The following is a 20077-nucleotide window of genomic DNA, read 5'->3' on the forward strand; positions in this document are numbered from 1 at the left end:
ATACACAGAAAACAGTCCCAAAGAAAATGAGATATATAACCTAAATTATGATGACTTCAAAACAGCCATCATTAAAATACTCAATGAATTAAGAGAGAATTCAGATAGACAACTCAACGAGTTCAGGAGCTATGTCACAAAAGAGTTTGATACAATAAAGAAGAACCAAACAGAAATACTGGAAATGAAGAACACAATAGAGGAGATTAAGAAAAATCTAGATGCACTGAACAGTAGGGCCGATAATATGGAGGAAAGAATTAGCAATTTGGAAGATGGCAATATAGAAATGCTGCAGGCAGAGGAGGAGAGAGAAGTAAGACTAAAAAGAAATGAAGAAACTCTCCGAGAATTATCAGACACAATTAGGAGATGCAACGTAAGGATTATAGGTATACCAGAGAGAGAAGAGAAGGAGAAAGGGGCAGAAAGCCTATTCAAAGAAATAGTGGCTGAGAACTTCCCAAATCTGGTGAGAGAGATGGATCTTCAGGTGACAGAATCCAATAGATCTCCAAACTTTATCAATGCAAGAAGACCAACCCCACGGCATATAGTACTGAAGCTAGCAAAAGTCAACGACAAGGAGAAAATACTAAGGACAGCCAGGCAAAAGAAACTAACCTACAAAGGAACCCCCATCAGGCTATCAGCAGATTTCTCAGCAGAAACTTTACAGGCTAGAAGAGAGTGGAATGATATATTCAAAAATCTGAAGGACCAAAACCTACAGCTGAGGATTCTCTACCCAGCGAAAATATCCTTCAAATACGATGGAGAAATAAAAACTTTCCCAGATAAACAAAAGTTAAGGGAGTTCATTGCCACAAAACCTCCTCTTCAGGAAATCCTCAGGAAAACCCTCATTCCTGAAAAATCAAAAAAAGGAAAGGGGCTACAAAACCAAGAGCAGAGGAGATAAGTAGAAGAACAACAACAGAGAGTAGCAGCTCTTCATCAAAACAGATTAAACCATGGGACGAGAAACAAAGGAAATTGAAGAAAACCGGAAAACAAGACATAAAATGGTAGTGGTAGGCCCCCACATCTCAATAATCACTCTAAATGTAAATGGATTGAACTCCCCAATCAAAAGACACAGAGTGGCAGGATGGATCAAAGAACAAGACCCAACAATATGCTGCCTCCAGGAAACACACCTCAGCCCCAAAGACAAACACAGACTCAGAGTGAAGGGATGGAGAACAATACTCCAAGCTAATAATGAACAAAAGAAAGCAGGTGTCGCTATACTAATATCAGACAAGGTAGACTTCAAAGCAAAACAGATAAAGAAAGACAAAGAGGGACAGTATATAATGATAAAAGGGACTCTCCACCAAGAAGACATAACACTTATAAATATATACGCACCCAACACAGGAGCACCAAAATTTGTAAAGCAACTCTTAATAGAACTAAAAGAAGACATCAACAACAATACAATAATAGTAGGGGACCTCAACACACCATTAACACCAATGGACAGAACATCCAGACAGAAAATCAACAAGGAAATAATAGAATTAAATGAAAAATTAGACCAGATGGACTTAATAAATATATATAGAACACTTCATCCAAAAACAGCAGGTTACACATTTTTCTCAAGTGCACATGGAACATTCTCAAGGATTGACCATATTTTGGGAAACAAAGCAAACATCAGTAAATACAAGAGAGTTGAAATAATATCAAGCATCTTTTCTGATCATAACGCTATTAAACTAGAAATCAACTACAAGAAAAAAGCAGAGAAGGGTGCAAAAATGTGGAGACTAAACAACACGCTTCTGAACAAACAATGGATCATTGAAGAAATTAAAGAAGAAATCAAATATTATCTGGAGACAAATGAAAATGAGAACATGACATACCAAATCATTTGGGATGCAGCAAAAGCAGTCCTAAGAGGGAAATTCATCGCAATACAGGCTCACCTTACTAAACAAGAAAAAGTTCACATAAGCAACCTCAAACGACACCTAACAGAACTAGAAAAAGAAGAACAAACAAAGCCCAGAGTCAGTAGAAGGAGGGAAATAATAAAAATAAGAGCAGAAATAAATGATATTGAAACAAAAAAGACAATAGAAAGGATCAATGAAACAAAGAGTTGGTTCTTCGAAAAAATTAACAAAATCGACAAACCTTTAGCCAGACTCACCAAGAAAAGAAGAGAGAAATCGCAAATAAATAAAATTAGGAATGAGAGAGGAGAAATCACAACAGATACCAATGAAATACAAGGGATCATAAGAGAATACTATGAAAAACTATATGCCAACAAATTGAACAACCTGGAAGAAATGGACAAATTCCTAGGCTCCTACAATCTCCCCAAACTGAATCAGGAAGAAATGGAGAATCTGAATAGGCCAATCACAAGTAAGGAAATAGAAACGGTAATTAAAAACCTCCCCAAAAATAAGAGTCCAGGACCAGACGGCTTCTCTGGAGAATTCTACCAAACATTCAAAGAAGACTTAATACCTATTCTTCTCAAACTGTTCCAGAAAATTGAGAAAGATGGAGTACTCCCTAACACATTCTGTGAAGCCAACATCACTCTGATCCCCAGACCTGACAAGGACAACACAAAGAAGGAGAACTACAGGCCGATATCACTGATGAACATAGATGCAAAAATCCTCAACAAAATTTTGGCAAACCGAATACAGCAATACATCAAAAAGATTATACACCATGATCAAGTGGGATTTATACCAGGGACACAGGGATGGTTCAACATCCGCAAGTCAATCAATGTGATACACTACATCAACAAAATGAAAAACAAAAACCACATGATCATCTCAATAGATGCTGAGAAAGCATTCGACAAGATCCAACACCCATTTATGATAAAAACCCTCAATAAAATGGGTATAGAAGGAAAGTACCTCAACATAATAAAGGCTATATATGACAGACCCACAGCCAACATCATACTCAATGGACAAAAATTGAAAGCCACCCCTCTGAGGACAGGAACAAGACAAGGGTGCCCACTTTCACCACTCCTATTCAACATAGTACTGGAGGTGTTGGCCAGAGCAATTCGGCAGGAAAAAGAAATAAAAGGAATCCAAATAGGTAACGAAGAAGTAAAACTCTCGCTGTTTGCAGACGACATGATCTTATATATAGAAAACCCCAAAGAATCCATAGAAAAACTATTAGAAATAATCAACAACTACAGCAAAGTAGCAGGGTATAAAATCAGCATACATAAATCAGTAGCATTTCTATACACTAACAATGAGCTAACAGAAAAAGAACTCAAGAACTCAATCCCATTCACAATCAGAACGAAAAGAATAAAATACCTTGGGATAAACTTAACCAAGGAAGTGAAGGATCTATACAATGAAAACTACAAGACTTTCTTGAAAGAAATTGATGACGACATAAAGAGATGGAAAGACATTCCATGCACATGGATTGGAAGAATAAACATAGTTAAAATGTCCATACTACCTAAAGCAATCTACAGATTCAATGCTATCCCAATCAGAATCCCAAGAACATTCTTCACAGAAATTGAACAAAGAATCTTAAAATTCATATGGGGCAACAAAAGACCGCGAATTGCTAAAGCAATCCTGAGCAAGAAAAACAAAGCCGGCGGAATCACAATCCCCGATTTCAAAACATACTACAAAGCTACAGTAATCAAAACAGCATGGTACTGGTACAAAGACAGGTTCACAGATCAATGGAACAGAGTTGAAAGCCCAGAGATAAAACCACACATCTATGGACAGCTAATCTTCGACAAAGGAGCAGAGGGCCTACAATGGAGAAAAGAAAGTCTCTTTAACAAATGGTGCTGGGAAAACTGGACAGCCACATGTAAAAGATTGAAAATTGACCATTCTTTTTCACCACACACCAAAATAAACTCAAAATGGATCAAAGACCTAAAGATTAGGCCTGAAACAATGTCTTCTGGAAGAGAATATAGGCAGTACACTCTTTGACATCAGTTTTAAAAGAATCTTTTCAGACACTATAACTCCCCAGTTGAGGGAAACAATAGAAAGAATAAACAAATGGGACTTCATCAGACTAAAGAGCTTCTTCAAGGCAAGGGAAAACAGGATTGAAACAAGAAAACAGCCCACTAATTGCGAAAAAATATTTACAAGCCACTTATCCGACAAAGGGTTAATCTCCATAATATACAAAGAACTCACACAGCTCAACAACAAAAAAACAAACAACCCGATCAAAAAATGGGCAGAGGACATGAACAGACATTTCTCAAAAGAAGATATGAATATGGCCAATAGACACATGAAAAGATGTTCATCATCGCTAATCATCAGGGAAATGCAAATCAAAACTATACTAAGATATCACCTTACACCCGTTAGATTGGCAAAAACATCCAAAACCAAGAGCGACAAATGTTGGAGAGGTGGTGGAGAAAAAGGAACCCTCATACACTGTTGGTGGAAATGCAAACTGGTGCAGCCACTATGGAAAACAGTATGGAGATTTCTCAAAAAGTTAAAAATTGAAATACCCTATGACCCAGCCATCCCATTACTGGGTATCTATCCTAAGAACCTGAAATCAGAAATCCCAAGAGTCCCTTGCACCCCTATGTTCATCGCAGCATTATTTACAATAGCCAAGATGTGGAACCAACCTACATGCCCAGAAACTGATGATTGGATAAAGAAGACGTGGTATATATATACACAATGGAATACTACTCAGCCATAAAAAAAGACAAAATTGGCCCATTCACAGCAACGTGGATGGACCTCGAGAGTATTATGTTAAGCGAAATAAGCCAGTCAGAGAAAGATGAACTCTGTATGACTCCACTCATAGGTGGAAGTTAGTATATTGACAAGGAGATCTGATCGGTGGTTACCAGGGAAAAGGGGGGGTGGGGGGAGGGCACAAAGGGGGAAGTGGTGTACCCCCAACATGACTAACAAAAATGTACAACTGAAATCTCACAAGGTTGTAATCTATCATAACATTAATAAAAAAAAAAAAAAAAAAGTGTGATTTCTCCAGTTCCTCCAGAGGAGGGCGCTTGGTGTTCACAGCAAAATTTTAGTGTTGTTTTTCTTTAATTTTAGATTGGGAGTCCTCCTCTTGATCCTACTGAGCATTTTCTTCCTGAAGAAGAGAAACTTACTGAACAAGAGAGATCAAAAAGGTGAGTAGGTCTAGAAACCAGCCTTCACAGGTATTTCCACATAGTGTAGATAAGATGATTGTTCAAAAAAGCACAAATGTTTTCTCTTTCAAATGCTCATAAAGGTTGTAGAATGTGGATTCTGACATGGATTAAAACCTCCAGTTGCTACATGCTAGCTATGTGTTCAAATCTGATACCTGTTCAAATCTGAGGCTCAGTTTCCTTATCTGTCAAATAGATAGAATGACCGTACCCAACTGAAAGGGTTGGTGAGAGGATCAAGATAAATATATATGACAGTCCTTATAAATTATAAACCATTATGCAAATATTAATTTTTTTCTTCATAGATTTGAGAAGGTTTACACTCATAATCTCTATTACCTGGCTCAAGTCTACCAGCATATGGAAATGTTTGAGAAGGCTGCTCATTATTGCCACAGTACCCTAAAACGCCAGCTTGAACACAATGCCTACCATCCCATGGAGTGGGCTATTAATGCTGCTACCTTGTCACAATTTTACATCAATAAGGTAAGCTTCTTGAAGTAGTTGTCTAACAAAGTTACTGATAGGGTGCATAAAAATAGAAGCAATAGTACCTTGACAAGGTTGCCTTTTAAAAACAGGTAGCTTGTATTTTATGATGTAAATTGGACAGAAAAATGCAGCCCAATTTGCTAGTGGAGTAAAATTTTGTAGCTTTTTGTTGCATTAATCCTTTTGAATCTTAAAATACTGAGTTTTATCCTTGTCTTGTTGCTAGCCCCTAAAATTATGTGTTACCTAAGACCAATTCTTTTTTGATATAGGCAAGTTATCTCAATTCATTTTAGTGAGATGTTACCTTACATTGCAGATTTTATCTTGTAGATATAACTTTATCTTTAAACAGTGGTAATCTGGTAGCTATGAGAATTTGTCTGAGGAAGCTGACTGTTAAATGTGGGCTTTGATAAAAGCATGTGACGCATTTCAGTTGTTCTTTAGAAGTAACTCTGCAATAATTTTTCTATATCGGAAATATCTCTGCTCAGTTCCCGGTCTTTATGATGTCCTTCTCCTGGAATATTACACAGGGACAGATCTGAGCTTCTTAGTTGTTTTCAGAGTCATGTTGGTGGACTCTTAATTGACCTATTTATTCCTTTAGTCCTTAAGAGTTTTTAATGCTAAAACACTTTTAAGCCATGTTTCCTAGCCAGATTTGCTGTTAATCCTGAGTAAGATAGCTCAGCAATAGAAATTACTTTCATTTGTGTTTCTGATTCACAAACCTCTCTGAAATTTTGGTAATTCTTTGCTTATCAGAGTTCCTTCTCAGATCTCTCTGGTTGCCTGCTGTCGTATCCTTACTGGGCCTTTATCCTTTCTCAGCTTTTTCTTAGTGCTGGTTCTGTAAATGTGCCCTATGTTTAAAGTATTGTCCCACAGAATTTCATTCAGAAAAGCTATTAGCAGGAGAGAAAGGGCTGTGGTGACTGCAGCATCGCTTCTAGGACTTTGGTCTAAGATCAAGCGTGTAAGTAACGCTACTGCGTATGTCAGAGCATTCAGTTAAATCTAACTCTCATGAATCCATGTCATTGTGGTCATCATCAAAAAGTGTTATGTGGTTGCCTCTGCTTGTGGCACCTTTTTTATAGCTTCTGGAGGCCCCTTGTTTTGTTTAGCAACTTTAAAATTATATATTCTCTGTGATTTTAATTAACACTTAAAACTCCATGGATATCAATAGTACTAAGAAAATTAGATGCTAATTTACTGCATAATTAAAAATTTAAAGTTGTTAAGCATTGCTTATGGGAGCATGCAGTAATTTTCATGAGTACCTCCCCCACCCTGCGCTTTTATTTTTTTACCAAAATGTTTTATAAGTTTTTGTTACAGCTAGCTAAGTTATATTGCAGAAAGATTTGAACCATGTTTTTAAAAAATGCAATTTTCATTTATATCACTGTCATCTTCATGTGGTTCCAGTCATGAGTTTTTGCACTTGGAGAGTCCCTACCTTGCAGGGGCTAAAGTCCCACATTTACCAGCCACCTACAGGGCACAGGGCACTCACTGTGTTAGCAGTGGTTGCTCACAGGGAGCCAATCTGGACAAAGCTGAAGTGATGGTGATGTGTAAGGGGTTGTTGAGGGACAATTAGGGCTTCTTTATGTAAGCTAACTTTCTTTTGGTTTTCAAGGTTTAACACCAACGTTTTGATCCATAGGTGTTGCTGGGCTAATACTACATATGGTCCCCAGCTATTGTGAGGATGGCTTCTGAATTTGCCGTAATGGAGAGATATATTTAATGCTGAGATTTTAAAGTCATAGCCAACCATTAAAATCTTAGCAAAGTCAAGTATTACTAACATGAAGTAGAGATTGTCTTTAATGAGGGTGGCTTCTGACTAAAAGCTGGACTTTAACTTTGTGCTTCTGCTGGGTGGTCCTGTGACTTAACGTGACAAATGCAAAGTGTTTATATGAACAAGGAGATCTTCTCCAAGTGTTTGAGAATTTGCCATGCCCAGATTTGAATGATGAAGGCTTCAAGTGTGTTGGTAGAGCAGTTCCATAAAGTTTGTCTGTGGAAATCTGTTGACTTCAAAACTGGGTAGGAAACCTCACTATATGTAAATTCCACAGATTTTAGGACACAGGAATCTCTTCCTATCAAAATTTATCCTTTTTGCCTTTGGATGGTAGATGAAAAAGGGACCTCTAAACCTAAAGAAATAAATTAAACCTTAAAGCCTCTGACAGAATGTAAATGGTTTAAGAATTTATCGTTCATGGAACTTTAGCTGTTTAGACTGAAGCTGAGAGACCGAGGCGCTTTGAGTGAGGGTGGCAGCCCTTGTACACTCAGTGATTACTGGAGGAAAGCTAACTTGCAGTCAGCACTTGTCTTTCTGCCAGTTTGGATTAACATTAAGAGTTTGGGGGCATTGTCATTTTAATCCTTGACGTAGTTTTTTAACCAGATAATACTACAATGTGTCTTAAATACCTTCTTAGTGTTCAGCAACCACACAGGGTCTCCTTAGTAGTGATTTTACCTGACTTTATAGCTTTTCCCTTATTAAAAGACTTTATGCAAATATCAGTTGCAAATAAGGCTATGTAATAACTGCATTTACTCTTGTCTTTTTCCTCACCAGCTGTGCTTTATGGAGGCGAGGCACTGTTTATCAGCTGCTAATGTCATTTTTGGTCAAACTGGAAAGATCTCAACCACAGAAGACAGTAAGTTTATGTGTGTATGCTTTGCTATACAGCTTTTATAAAACTTTATTTTTTAATAATTTTAAACTTTAGAAAGTTCAAAACCAGAACAAAAAACTACCATATGCCCTTCTAAATTCATTAATTTTTAATATTTGCAATCACGTTTTTTTTTCTGAACCATGAGAGAAGATTGCGGATATTAGGCTTCTTTACCCCTTTAGACTTCAGTGTGTGTTTCCTAGGAATAAGAATATTTTCTTACATGGTCATAGAACAGGAAATATAACATTGATATAATTCTTTTATCTATAATGCATATTTCTGTTTCGTTAGTTGTCCCCATAATGTCCTTCATAGCAATTGTTTTCTAGTACCAGAGTATCCAGTTCAAGATTGCATATTGTGTTTAGCTGTCACAGTTCCTCAGCCTTTCTTTCTCTTTCGTCACATGGACATTTTTGAAAAATACAGGCCAATTATTTCATAGAATTTCCATCAATTGGTGTTTGATGTTTCCTTATGCTAAGATTCAGATTATACATTTTGGTTAGACTACTACCTAAGTGATGTGTCCAAAAATCTAGCTTTTTTTCTAATAGTGTTTTATTTAGTCTTAAAAATCACAATTAACCTGTGTATTTGAGCAAATCAAAACTACAATAGAATATCACCTCACACCTGTCAGGATGGCTATTATCAAAAAGACAGGAAATAACAAGTGTTGGAGAAGTGTGGAGAAAAGGGAACCCTTATGCACTTTGGGTAGGAATGCAGACTGGTGCAGCCACTGTGAAAACAGTATGGAGTTTCCTCAGAAAACTAAAAATAGATCTACCATATGATCCAGCTATCCCACTTCTAAGTGTTTATCCAAAGAAAATTAAAACACTAACTTGAAAAGATATCTGCATCCCCATGTTCATTGAAGCATTATTTACAGTAGCCAAGACATGGAAACAACCTAAGTGTCCATCAACGGATGAATGGATAAAGAAAATGTGGTACATATACAGTGGAATATTATTCAGCCATACAGAGAAGGAAATCTTTAGAGGAAGATACAAACTTCCAGTTATAAAATAATTAAGTTATGAGGATGTAATGTACAGCATGGTGAATATAGTTAATAATACTGTATTGCATATTTGAAAGTTGCTAAGAGAGTAGATCTTAAAAGCCCTCATCACAAGAAAAAAAATTTTGTAACTATGTATCGTGATGAATTTTAACTAGAATTATTGTGATTATTTTGCAATATATACAAATATTGAATCATATTGTACATCTGAAACTAATGTTATGTGTCAGTTATACCTCCATTTAAAGAAAAAAAAGATTGATACTTTCCATTGTTACAAAATCAGTAACATGCCTACACAGGCAGGGCACCTGAGCACATTTTACTAAGGTATCGTGCAGTAACATTTGCTTCCAAACCTTACGGAAGTCAAGTACCCAGATCCACAAGCCATTTCTGCAAAGGAAAGCTCAAGGACTTCATATCTAAGTGCAGGTTCCTAAGTACAGTCAATCCTCATTATTGTGGATTCCGTATCTGTGAATTTGCCTACTTATTACAATTGAGTTGTAACCCCAAAATTAGTCCTCAGGGCGCTTCTACGGTCATTCACACTGTAAATAAGTATCCTTTTTGCAGGCTATTTAGTGCCACGTTTTTCACTTTTTTGTGCATTTTGTCAGTGATTTCATTGTTTAAACTGGCCCCCAAGTGTAGTGCTGAAGTGCGAGCTAGTGTTCGTAAGCATGTGAAGGCGGAAGCATGTTCCTGCCTGACGGAGAAAACACAGCGTTCGATAGGCTTCGTCGAGGCACGGTGAAGTTATAGCGCTCCGGCAGCGGGTTCACTGTTAGTGAGTAAACGGTGTATTTTAAATAAAGTGTCTTTAAACAAACACATAAAATAAGATTACATATTAATCAGTTGACGAAAATATTGTGACCAACAGCTCATAGGAACCTACTCCTGTATTTCCCCTAGGAGTTTCAGCATTTGCTATTTCAGTGTTCACAACAATTTTATAAAACATAACTATCATGAATAATGAGAATCAGCTGTACGTTGTTTCCTTGTGAGAGAATCTAGGTAGGAAGTTTTACCGTTGGGGATAAAACCCACTTGTTCTACTGAAAGGAATGTTCATCTGAAGGAGATAATCCAAACCACTAGTGACTTACATCAGGGCTGTTTCTGTGCTGCCTGAGAGCTGAGCAGCTTGATTTTCTCCCTGCAGAACTGGGCAGCACGACTCTTGGACTGGTATTGGTGCTGTTGGTGGCACACCCAAAAAGGAAGACCACAGAGGAAAGCATGCAGATTGATAGCAATACTGCATTAAATCTAACACAGTGACCAAAAACATTACTTCATGTTATGAAGGATTTTTGAAAAATACTAGTGAAAACCAAAATAATTTAAACCATGAAAATTTTTAGAATAAATTTTTCCTTGAAAAAAGGAATTCCTTCCACAGATGTAACAATAATATTTTGGTAAAACTGGACATGGGATTTGAATTACAAAATGAAATAATTGGCTGTTGATTAAACCACCTGTGTCATTCCAAACATTATTTTGAGGGATTCCTTCCACTCAGGACTACTTTTAATTCATGAGAAATCCATTTCAATTTGGATTCCACTAAATTGGAATTTTTGACAAATTGGTAACAGAGACCACAGCATAGGCAAGGTGATGAAAGTAAATGTTTATAAACAATTAGAGGAAACTGCTTTCAACCACCTCATAAGGATCCATGTATAGACATGAATTATAGAATTCATATCTTAATTAAACTAGGTATTCTAAGAATGTGAGCAATTCTTTTGTTAATCCAGTTTGATTAATAATGGTGTTGGGGCTGGCCCTGTGGTGTAGTGGTTAAGTTTGGTGTGCTCCACTTCAATGGCCTGAGCTTGCAGGGGGTTCATGGGTTTGGATCCCAGGCGCCAACCTACACCATTCATCAGCCATGCTGTGGCGGTGACCCACATACAACGTAGAGAAAGATTGGCACAGATGTTAGCTCTGGGCGAATCTTCCTCAGCTAAAAAAAAGAAGAAAAGAAAAAGGTGTTGAATAGCCACATGTACCAGATCCTGTCCTAAGTTCTTTGTGGGCACCATCTCATTAAATTCTCATAGCAACACTTCAGACAGTCATTGTTACTACCTACACTTTACACATGGGGAAACTGAAGCACAGAGAGGTTCAACAGCTTGCCCAATGTCACACAGATAGTGAGGGGCAGAGCTCTCATTCAAACCCAAGCAGGATTGTTCCAAGCCTGTAACTTGTAACTCCACTGCCTGAGCAGAACTACACTGACCCGACCTCTGCTGGCTTGAGATGAAAAGCTGCCTCTGGAGCTGGGTGGGAGACTTGGCAACCTTGGGAGGGCTTAGAAATAAGGACAGATAAAAATCAAACCCACAACATTAAATTTGGGAATAAGTCTGTGAATCTTATGATAATGGGCATTGGTTTCTAATAAGATGTTTGAAATGCCTAAGGTATGCATTCTTAATAGGGGCAAAAATTGTTTCTTGGAAAGTGAAAAAAAAATCTTAGTTATTACAATGGTATGTTAAAAAAAAAGGGAAATCTTGCCATTTGTGACAACATGGACAGACCTTGAATGCAATATGCTAAGTGAAATAAGTCAGATAAAGAAAGACAAACACCGTATGATCTCACTTACACGTGGAATCTAGAAAACAAAACAAAACAAATTCATAGATAGTACAGAGAACAGATTGGTGGTTGCCAGAGGTGTTGGGGTGGGCAAAATGTGTGAAGGGGGTCAGAGGGTACAGACTTCCAGTTGTAAAATAAATAAGTCATGGGAATGTAATGTACAGCATGGTGACTATAGTTAATACTACTGTATTGCATATTTGGAATTTGCTAAGAGTGGATCTTAGAACTTCTCATTACAAGAAAGAACATTTTTATAACTATGGTGACAAATCTTAACTAGACTTATTATGGTGATCATTTTGCAATGTATAAAATATTGAATCACTATGTTGTACCCTGAAACTAATATAATGTTATGTGTCAATTATATTTCAATTAAAAAAAAAAGTGTGCTTGAGTCATTAAACAGGTTTTGTAATATCACAACCTTCTTTATCATTGTGACTCAGAAGAATATAGAGGCTATGAAGAGTTAGAGGAATGTACCTTATCAAATTAAATAGTTGGGTTTCTCCTTTTATTTATTACATTGAATTACTTGTAGATTGGTTAAAGTCTAAAAGGCACTTGTCCAAAAAGCATAAAAACTAAACCACCAGTGGGATGTCATTTTGTGTACACTCTTCAAAACAGAAAGCTAAAGAAATCACAATGTTTAATGTTTTCTAAATTCTTTCATTGAATAGCCTCATATATTGTTGGTTAGAGTATTTATTGAAAATAATGCGGCAGTATGTATGAAGAACATTTTAAGTGGTGTAAACTCTGACCCAGTAAATTCTACTTCTAGGAATCTGTCCTGAGGAAATCATCCAAAACCCACATAGATTTATACACAGAGATCTTCCTGTTTAGTGTTGTTTGTAATAAAGGGATTGGAAACAGCAAATACCCAGTATTAGAAGAATTGTTAGATAAAGTATGAAACATCTATTTAATTGTATGTAATGCTACACTTAAAAATGATGTTAAAGAGTTGATAATGATATGGGTAAAGTGTTAGTGGTTTAATATGTGAAGAAAGCTATATTCAAAATTGAATATACATTGTGACCTTAGTTTTTACCTACAAACAATACATAAGAAAAAACTAGAAAGAAATATGCAAAAATAATAGCAGTGAGTGTCTCTGGGTGGTAGGAATTTGGGTATGGGTTTTTCCCCCCACTGCTTCAGTGAGGATCTGTTACTTGTACAATCAGGAAAAAGTGATGTTAAAAAAGAAAGCAGTACACAATGAAAATTCTAGCTGTGACCATTAACTTGGACAAATCTCACTGTGAAATTTTAGCTACTGAAGCTGAAGGAGAAGTACCGGAACTTTATCATCAAAGAAAAGGGGAAATAGCAAGATGCTGGATCAAATACTGTTTGACTCTCATGCAGAATGCCCAACTTTCCATGCAGGTAACGCAGCCAAAAGTTGCCTTTTCTTTCTTAAATGAGCAGGATGTAAGTAGAAGCTTAAAAATGGAGATTATGCTCATTGGGTTCTTCATGTTTATTATGCCAGGCATGTGGAATGCGCTCCCCTTCTCTACCTTTTAAAATCTTACTCACTATTCAGGGCCTATCTCAAATAGCACCTCTTCCTTGAAGACTTTCCTTTGGATAGAACATAAGGTCCTTGAGAGGTGAGGTCTACATTATATTCATATTATATTATTATCTCCAGGCACAATAGGTTCTCAATAAGTAATTGTTAAATGTGTAATTCTTCATCCCCAACAGATGTCATCTCCCTCCTTTAAACTGCATAGAACTTTTCTTACTCTTTCCTAAGTCACTTAAATTCAACTTTGTGTTATCCCTCTTCATATTCTTGTCTTATTCTTTTACCTATTTTAGACTATAAGCAACTTGAGGGCAGGAAACAATTCTTACTAATCTTTATATACTTTATATAGTATATAAATATATTTTTTTATAAAAATATGTGGAAACAGCCCTGGCAGTTTGTGGCTGTGTGTTCGTGGCAATTTACTTAATCTCTCTGTGCCTTAATTTCCTCACAAGGTGGAGGTAATAATAGTACTTACTTAATAATGTTGTTATGAGAGTTACATTAATATATATAAAGGACTCAGAAATGTGCCCGAGACATGCCAAGTCCTCAGTAAATGTTAACTATCCTCATCATTATAATTATTATTACTAATTCATACTGAATCCTAGTTCCTAATCACTAAAGAGGAAGAACTTTAGAAATTCTAACGGAGAAGTTAGAGCCAGGAAGCGCTGTCAGCTGTCTTCTGCTCAGAAAGCAACCTAGAAAGCGTGTAGATAAACCAGCAGCCAGGAAGCAAGTAAGGAAACAAGACTCAGACTTAGAGCCTGCGTCGGAAGTAATTGTGTCGAGCAAAATACCCTATGGGTTACCTCTCACCCTTCATTTAGTTGATGAAATAGAACTTTTCACCTGATTAAACTGAAATAGTTGCCATGCTATTCAATTACTCAGATTTTCCTTAATCTGACTTTTTTTTATTACTTTAACTTCATTCTTTGATCATCTGTTTATCTAAAAAGCCTTCTTCAATTCCAGCTTAAAATCATACTCAAATTTATTTAATTAAGGATTTAGGCCAGCTGTGTGAGTCATTGTCCTATGATGAACAAAATAGACCTGGTTTTGACTTCATGTAGAAGTGCACTTTGGTGAGTTCCACAGAGGAGAGACATCTGATGGGAGAAGATGCAATAGGAGGACGTAACACTTGTAGGAAGCACTGGGAAAGAGTAGGAATTACCCGGATTGGAGAAAAGAAGGTGCACATTCCAAGGAGCTGCAGCAGCGTGTTTAAAAGTTCAGTGGCCTAGGGAGCATGGTGTTAGGAGGGGAACAAGGCCTGTGAAGCTGGAGCAGGGTGAGAGCGCGTGTGGTATAAGGTAGAGTAGAAAGGGGCTAGAACAAACAGGGCCTTCGAGGAATGGAAGCCTTGAAGGGTTTTTGGAACAATCCCTTAGGTCGCAGAATGGAGAAGGAATTGAGGGAAAGCAGGAGTGGATGAGGGAGATTAGTTAGAAGACCACTGCAACAGGCCAGGTGAGATGGTGGCGGAAGAGATGGAGGAAAAAAGAATGGATTCACGAGGTATTTAGGAACCAAAATGTAAAGGACTTGGTGACAGAATGGAAGTGTGGAGTACAGGGGAGAGGAGAGGGACATCTCAAGGATGGTTCCTAGGATGCTGGCTGTCCAGATGGATGGAGTGTCCTTCGCTAGAATAACACTTGAATAGGAGCCTGTTTGCTGAAGAAGAGGAGGAGTTCCCTTGGGGAATGTTGAAGATGAAGTGCCTTTGAGTCTTTGGAGAGGAGTTCTCACGTACGGAGATGTGGCTTTGGGTCTAGGGGCTTGAGAAGAGGTCTGGGCTGTAGCTGTAGATTTGTGAGTCATCCTCCCATGGCTGGCAATGGCAGCCACAGGTGTGGATAGAGCCACCTGTCTAGAGCAGTGCTGTCCAATAGAAATGGAATACCAGCCACATATGTAATTTTAAATTTTCTAGTGGCCATATTAGAAAAGGAGAAAAGCAAGTGAAATCAAAATTATACATTTTAATTCAGAATATCAGCAAATATTGCCTTTTCTAAACGTCCTGAATATTAAAAAATTAAGAGGGCGAGCCTGGTGGCGCAGTGGTTAAGTCCCCACACTCTGCTTCGGTGGCCCAGGGTTCACTGGTTCAAATCCCAGGCGTGGACCTATGCACTGCTTATCAAGCCATGCCGTGGCAGTCATCCCATGTATAAAGTAGAGGAAGATGGGCACAGATGTTAGCTCAGGGCCGATCTTCCTCAGCAAAAAGAGGAGGATTGGCAGTGGATGTTAGCTCAGGGCTAATCTTCCTCAAAAAAAAATAAAAGAGAGAGATTTTAGATTATTTTTGTATCAAGTCTTAGAAGTTGGGTGTATATTTTACACAGATAGTCCACATCTCAGTTTGGACTTGCCACATTTCAAGTGCTCAGTAGCCATCCACAGGTGGCTACTGGCTACCGCTTTGAACATTGCAGGGTCTAAAGAGAGAACATCAAGTGAAAAGAAGAAGAGGCCTTGGGGCTGAGCATTGAAGAATGTGATGTTTCATTTTATCCAGGAAGAGGAGGATGACCTCACTCTATTTTTTAACCATCTTAGGTCCTTTTTTTTTTGTCCCGAGGAGGTAAAGAAAATAACTTTAACTATGAAGGTAGATTTAACTATCTTCACTATAGTGTCTTTAAGAGACCCAGAGCATTTCTCTGTAATATATTTTGTCTATATATATATATATATATATATTTTTTTTTTTTTTTAAAGATTAGCTCATGGGCTAACAACTGTTGCCAATCTTTTTTTTTTTTTTCCTCTGCTTTATTTCCCCAAACCCCCCCTGTACACAGTTGTACATCTTAGTTGCAGGTCCTTCTAGTTGTGGGTGTAATATATTTTACTAAGTCACTTATCCTGGCACAAATATCATATCATTAATCTTACTGGCATCTCTGTGAAATACTTGTAGAATGTAGATTACAGTCTGTCTCTAATGTTAGAATACTAATAATGTATTACATGTATGTAATGTTTCACAGTCCTTAAAGTTCTTTCCTATGCGTTTATCTGAAGGAGTAACTGTAAAGGAGTTTTAGTTCCCCAAAAAGGAAAGTAATATATAAGCAGTTTATCTATTTTACTTAAGTATTTTTTCCTGATTTCTTGCAATTTTAATATAATTGGAGTATAATTAGAAGAAAGAAGTTTTAAAAGATGTTTAAGATTATACCTCCCTAACGAGGCTGGGAAGTTAGGGTTTCTTTTCTTTACTCTTACGTTTGCTGTAATATCATTTGACAGCAGGAGATCAGTGTCCGAATTAACCATGATTTATATTTTTCTTTCAGGACAACATAGGAGAGCTTGATCTTGATAAACAAAATGAACTTAGAGCTTTACGGAAAAAAGAACTAGATGAGGAAGAAAGCGTTAGGAAAAAAGCTGTGCAGTTTGGAACCGGTGAACTGTGTGATGCCATCTCTGCAGTGGAAGAGAAAGTGACCTATTTGAGACCTTTAGACTTTGAAGAAGCCAGAGAACTTTTCTTATTGGGTCAGCACTATGTCTTTGAGGCAAAAGAGTTCTTTCAGATTGATGGTTATGTCACTGACCATATTGAAGTTGTCCAGGACCACAGTGCTCTGTTTAAGGTGCTTGCGTTCTTTGAAACTGACATGGAGAGGCGGTGCAAGATGCATAAACGTAGAATAGCCATGCTAGAGCCCCTGATTGTGGACCTGAATCCACAGTATTATCTGTTGGTCAACAGACAGATTCAGTTTGAAATTGCACACGCTTACTATGACATGATGGATTTGAAGGTTGCCATTGCTGACAAGCTGAGGGACCCTGATTCACACATAGTGAAAAAAATAAATAATCTTAATAAGTCGGCATTGAAGTACTACCAGCTCTTCTTAGACTCCCTGAGAGACCCAAATAAAGTGTTTCCCGAGCACATAGGGGAAGATGTTCTTCGCCCTGCCATGTTGGCTAAGTTTCGAGTTGCTCGTCTTTATGGCAAAATCATCACTGCAGATCCCAAGAAAGAGCTAGAAAATTTGGCAACATCATTGGAACATTACAAATTTATTGTGGATTACTGTGAAAAGCACCCTGAGGCCGCCCGGGAAATAGAAGTTGAGCTAGAACTTAGTAAAGAGATGGTGAGTCTCCTTCCAACAAAAATGGAGAGATTCAGAACCAAGATGGCCCTGACTTAATAGGCCCTGTTTTTATGAAAGAAAATGTGCAGTGTGGAAGAGTTTTTCCTCTTAGTCAAACAGGCCCAGCTCCATTGTGATATTTACCTTTACAGCCAGATAGGTGCAGTTTGAGCTTAAGATACAGTCTGACCAATAGAGTCTTTGCTAGGACCTTAATCAACATAAAGATAATTAATAATTTATGCCTAATTATGTAAGTTGCCTTGTTAACGTGATGTGTGATTGGTGTTTTAGATCACTTGTTTCCTATTTAAATGTAAACCTCTCCTGCCTCGGTTTCTAAAGGGAGGTTCTTTGTTGGCTGGTACTTGATGGTTTCGTTAAGAGGAAAGATGCTGGGTAATATACCTGGTGGAGGAGACTTTATTAAAATTGAAAAGGAAACTTCCTGTAGTTGTTATTCTCAAGACACTTACTTTCCTAAATGCCCAAAGAAATCTTTCCTTTTTGAAAATATTAAAAAATTAAGTTATGTTGTTGTAAAGCAGTTTGTCTCATTTATAGAGGAAAAAGGCCCTGTTGGAAAAATAGTAAATTGACTTGTTTCACTAATAAAAGCTTCCTTTTACTCTTTTGTTTTCTTGTAAGAATTGCTTTTATTTTTGATACTTCAAAGGTATTTCCTTATTTGAAGCCAGAGAAGAATATTTCTTTGGTAACACTGCACAGATAGAAAACATTAAAATCTCATTCATTGAATAAATATTTACTGAGACAGTAGTCTGTGTGTCTGAAAAATCTTATTGGCTGCAGTTTTTCGCTGGAGGATCCTGGTATACTTATAAATCTTTAGATGCTACTGAAAAAGGATATGTACATTGTTAATATACTTAGTGATTTTAAGAAATGCAGAATTGGGGGCCGGCCCGGTGCGTAGTGGTTAAGTTCATGTGCTCTACTCTGGCAGCCCAGGGTTCACAGGTTTGGATCCCAGATGGGGACCTGGCACCACTCATCAAGCCATGCTGTGGTGGCATCCCACATAAAATAGAGGAAGATTGGCACAGATGTTAGCTCAGTGACAATCTTAAGCAAAAAAGAAAAAGATTGGCCATAGATGTTAACTGAGGGCCAATCTTCCTCACAAAAATAATAAAATAAAAAGAAATGCAGAATTGAAATGGAGTCCCTATCCAGGGTAAAAATCAAGATCAGTTGTAAAAAAGAGAATAACTCGGTATGTTGGCTTGCCCATTGCTTCAGAAAGCTTAGGAATAGGTCAGCTCTAAGATTTTGTAACATGTATGTATGTGTGATGAACACCTTTTCCTTTGAGATCAATTTGCCAGGAAAAAAAAAAAATCTTTGTATATAACAGCAATGTGTAATTCACTCAATATTTAACTAAAATTTATTTAATGTCTACTGTGGGTCAGGCACTGTTCTCGCTTTTCTAAGCATAGAGGATTCAGTGATGAGCAAGATAAAGGCAAGTTTTCATGGAGTGAGTAAACAAATAGCAAGATGATTTAAGGTGCTGTATGCTGTTGTGAAAGGAACCAGAGTGATACAGTAAACATCTCATGGGAAGGGGTGCTACTTTAGCTAGAGTGATCTGGAAAGGCCTCTGAAAAGGTAGGAAGTGACATTGAGCTGAGAACTAAATGGGGGAAAAAAGGCAGCAAAGATTCTTTGGTGGAGTATTCCGGAGAATGGTAGCCCCTCAGGCTGGAGCGAGTTTAGGAAGGAGTTTGGCTTTTTAGAAGATATGTGTGGCTGGAGCAGATGAGGGTGGGGAGTTGGGTGGAATTGGGCAGGGGTAGGGAGCCAGATGGAGAGGACTTTGTGGATGAGGGTAAGGAGTTTGGATTTTATTCTAGGTACTGTGGGAAACCTCTGGACTTTTTAAGAGGGGAGTGGCATGATCTGACCAGCATTTTTAGGAAACCACACTGGCTCCTAGGAGAACAGATCGTAGGGGCATGGGGAGGCGCCAGAGGGGAAGCAGGGAGACTGGCTAGGTTCTATTAAGATTAATCCAAGTGATTTGGACTAGGGTGGTAGAGGAGGGATGGAGAGAAGTGGATAAATTCAGTATGTGCTTCGGAAGTGGAATCACAGGACATGTTAAAGGATTAAATGTAAGGCATGAGGGGAAAAGAAGAATCAAGAACTAGATTAGGAGCCGGCCTGGTGGCACAGCGGTTAGGTTTGTGTGCTCTGCTTCAGGGGCCCAGGGATCGCCGGTTCGGATCCTGGGTGCAG

General features: G+C 37.8%; 1 protein-coding gene across 1 annotated transcript in view; it reads left to right on the top strand.

Annotated features, from left to right (window-relative positions):
- The window catches only part of KIFBP (kinesin family binding protein), a 38809-nt gene extending 20363 nt beyond the window's left edge, over positions 1–18446 (top strand). The window contains exons 3-7 of the mRNA XM_070564531.1: positions 5103–5182; positions 5515–5698; positions 8322–8406; positions 13398–13513; positions 16994–18446. Coding sequence (XP_070420632.1) covers positions 5103–5182; positions 5515–5698; positions 8322–8406; positions 13398–13513; positions 16994–17869 — 1341 coding nt within the window. The 3' untranslated portion in view covers positions 17870–18446. The remainder of the gene's footprint in view (positions 1–5102; positions 5183–5514; positions 5699–8321; positions 8407–13397; positions 13514–16993) is intronic.
- The last annotated feature ends 1631 nt before the right edge of the window (positions 18447–20077 follow it).

The sequence above is a fragment of the Equus przewalskii genome, chromosome 1 (assembly GCF_037783145.1).
Source record: "Equus przewalskii isolate Varuska chromosome 1, EquPr2, whole genome shotgun sequence".
Taxonomy (NCBI): Eukaryota; Metazoa; Chordata; class Mammalia; order Perissodactyla; family Equidae; genus Equus; species Equus przewalskii.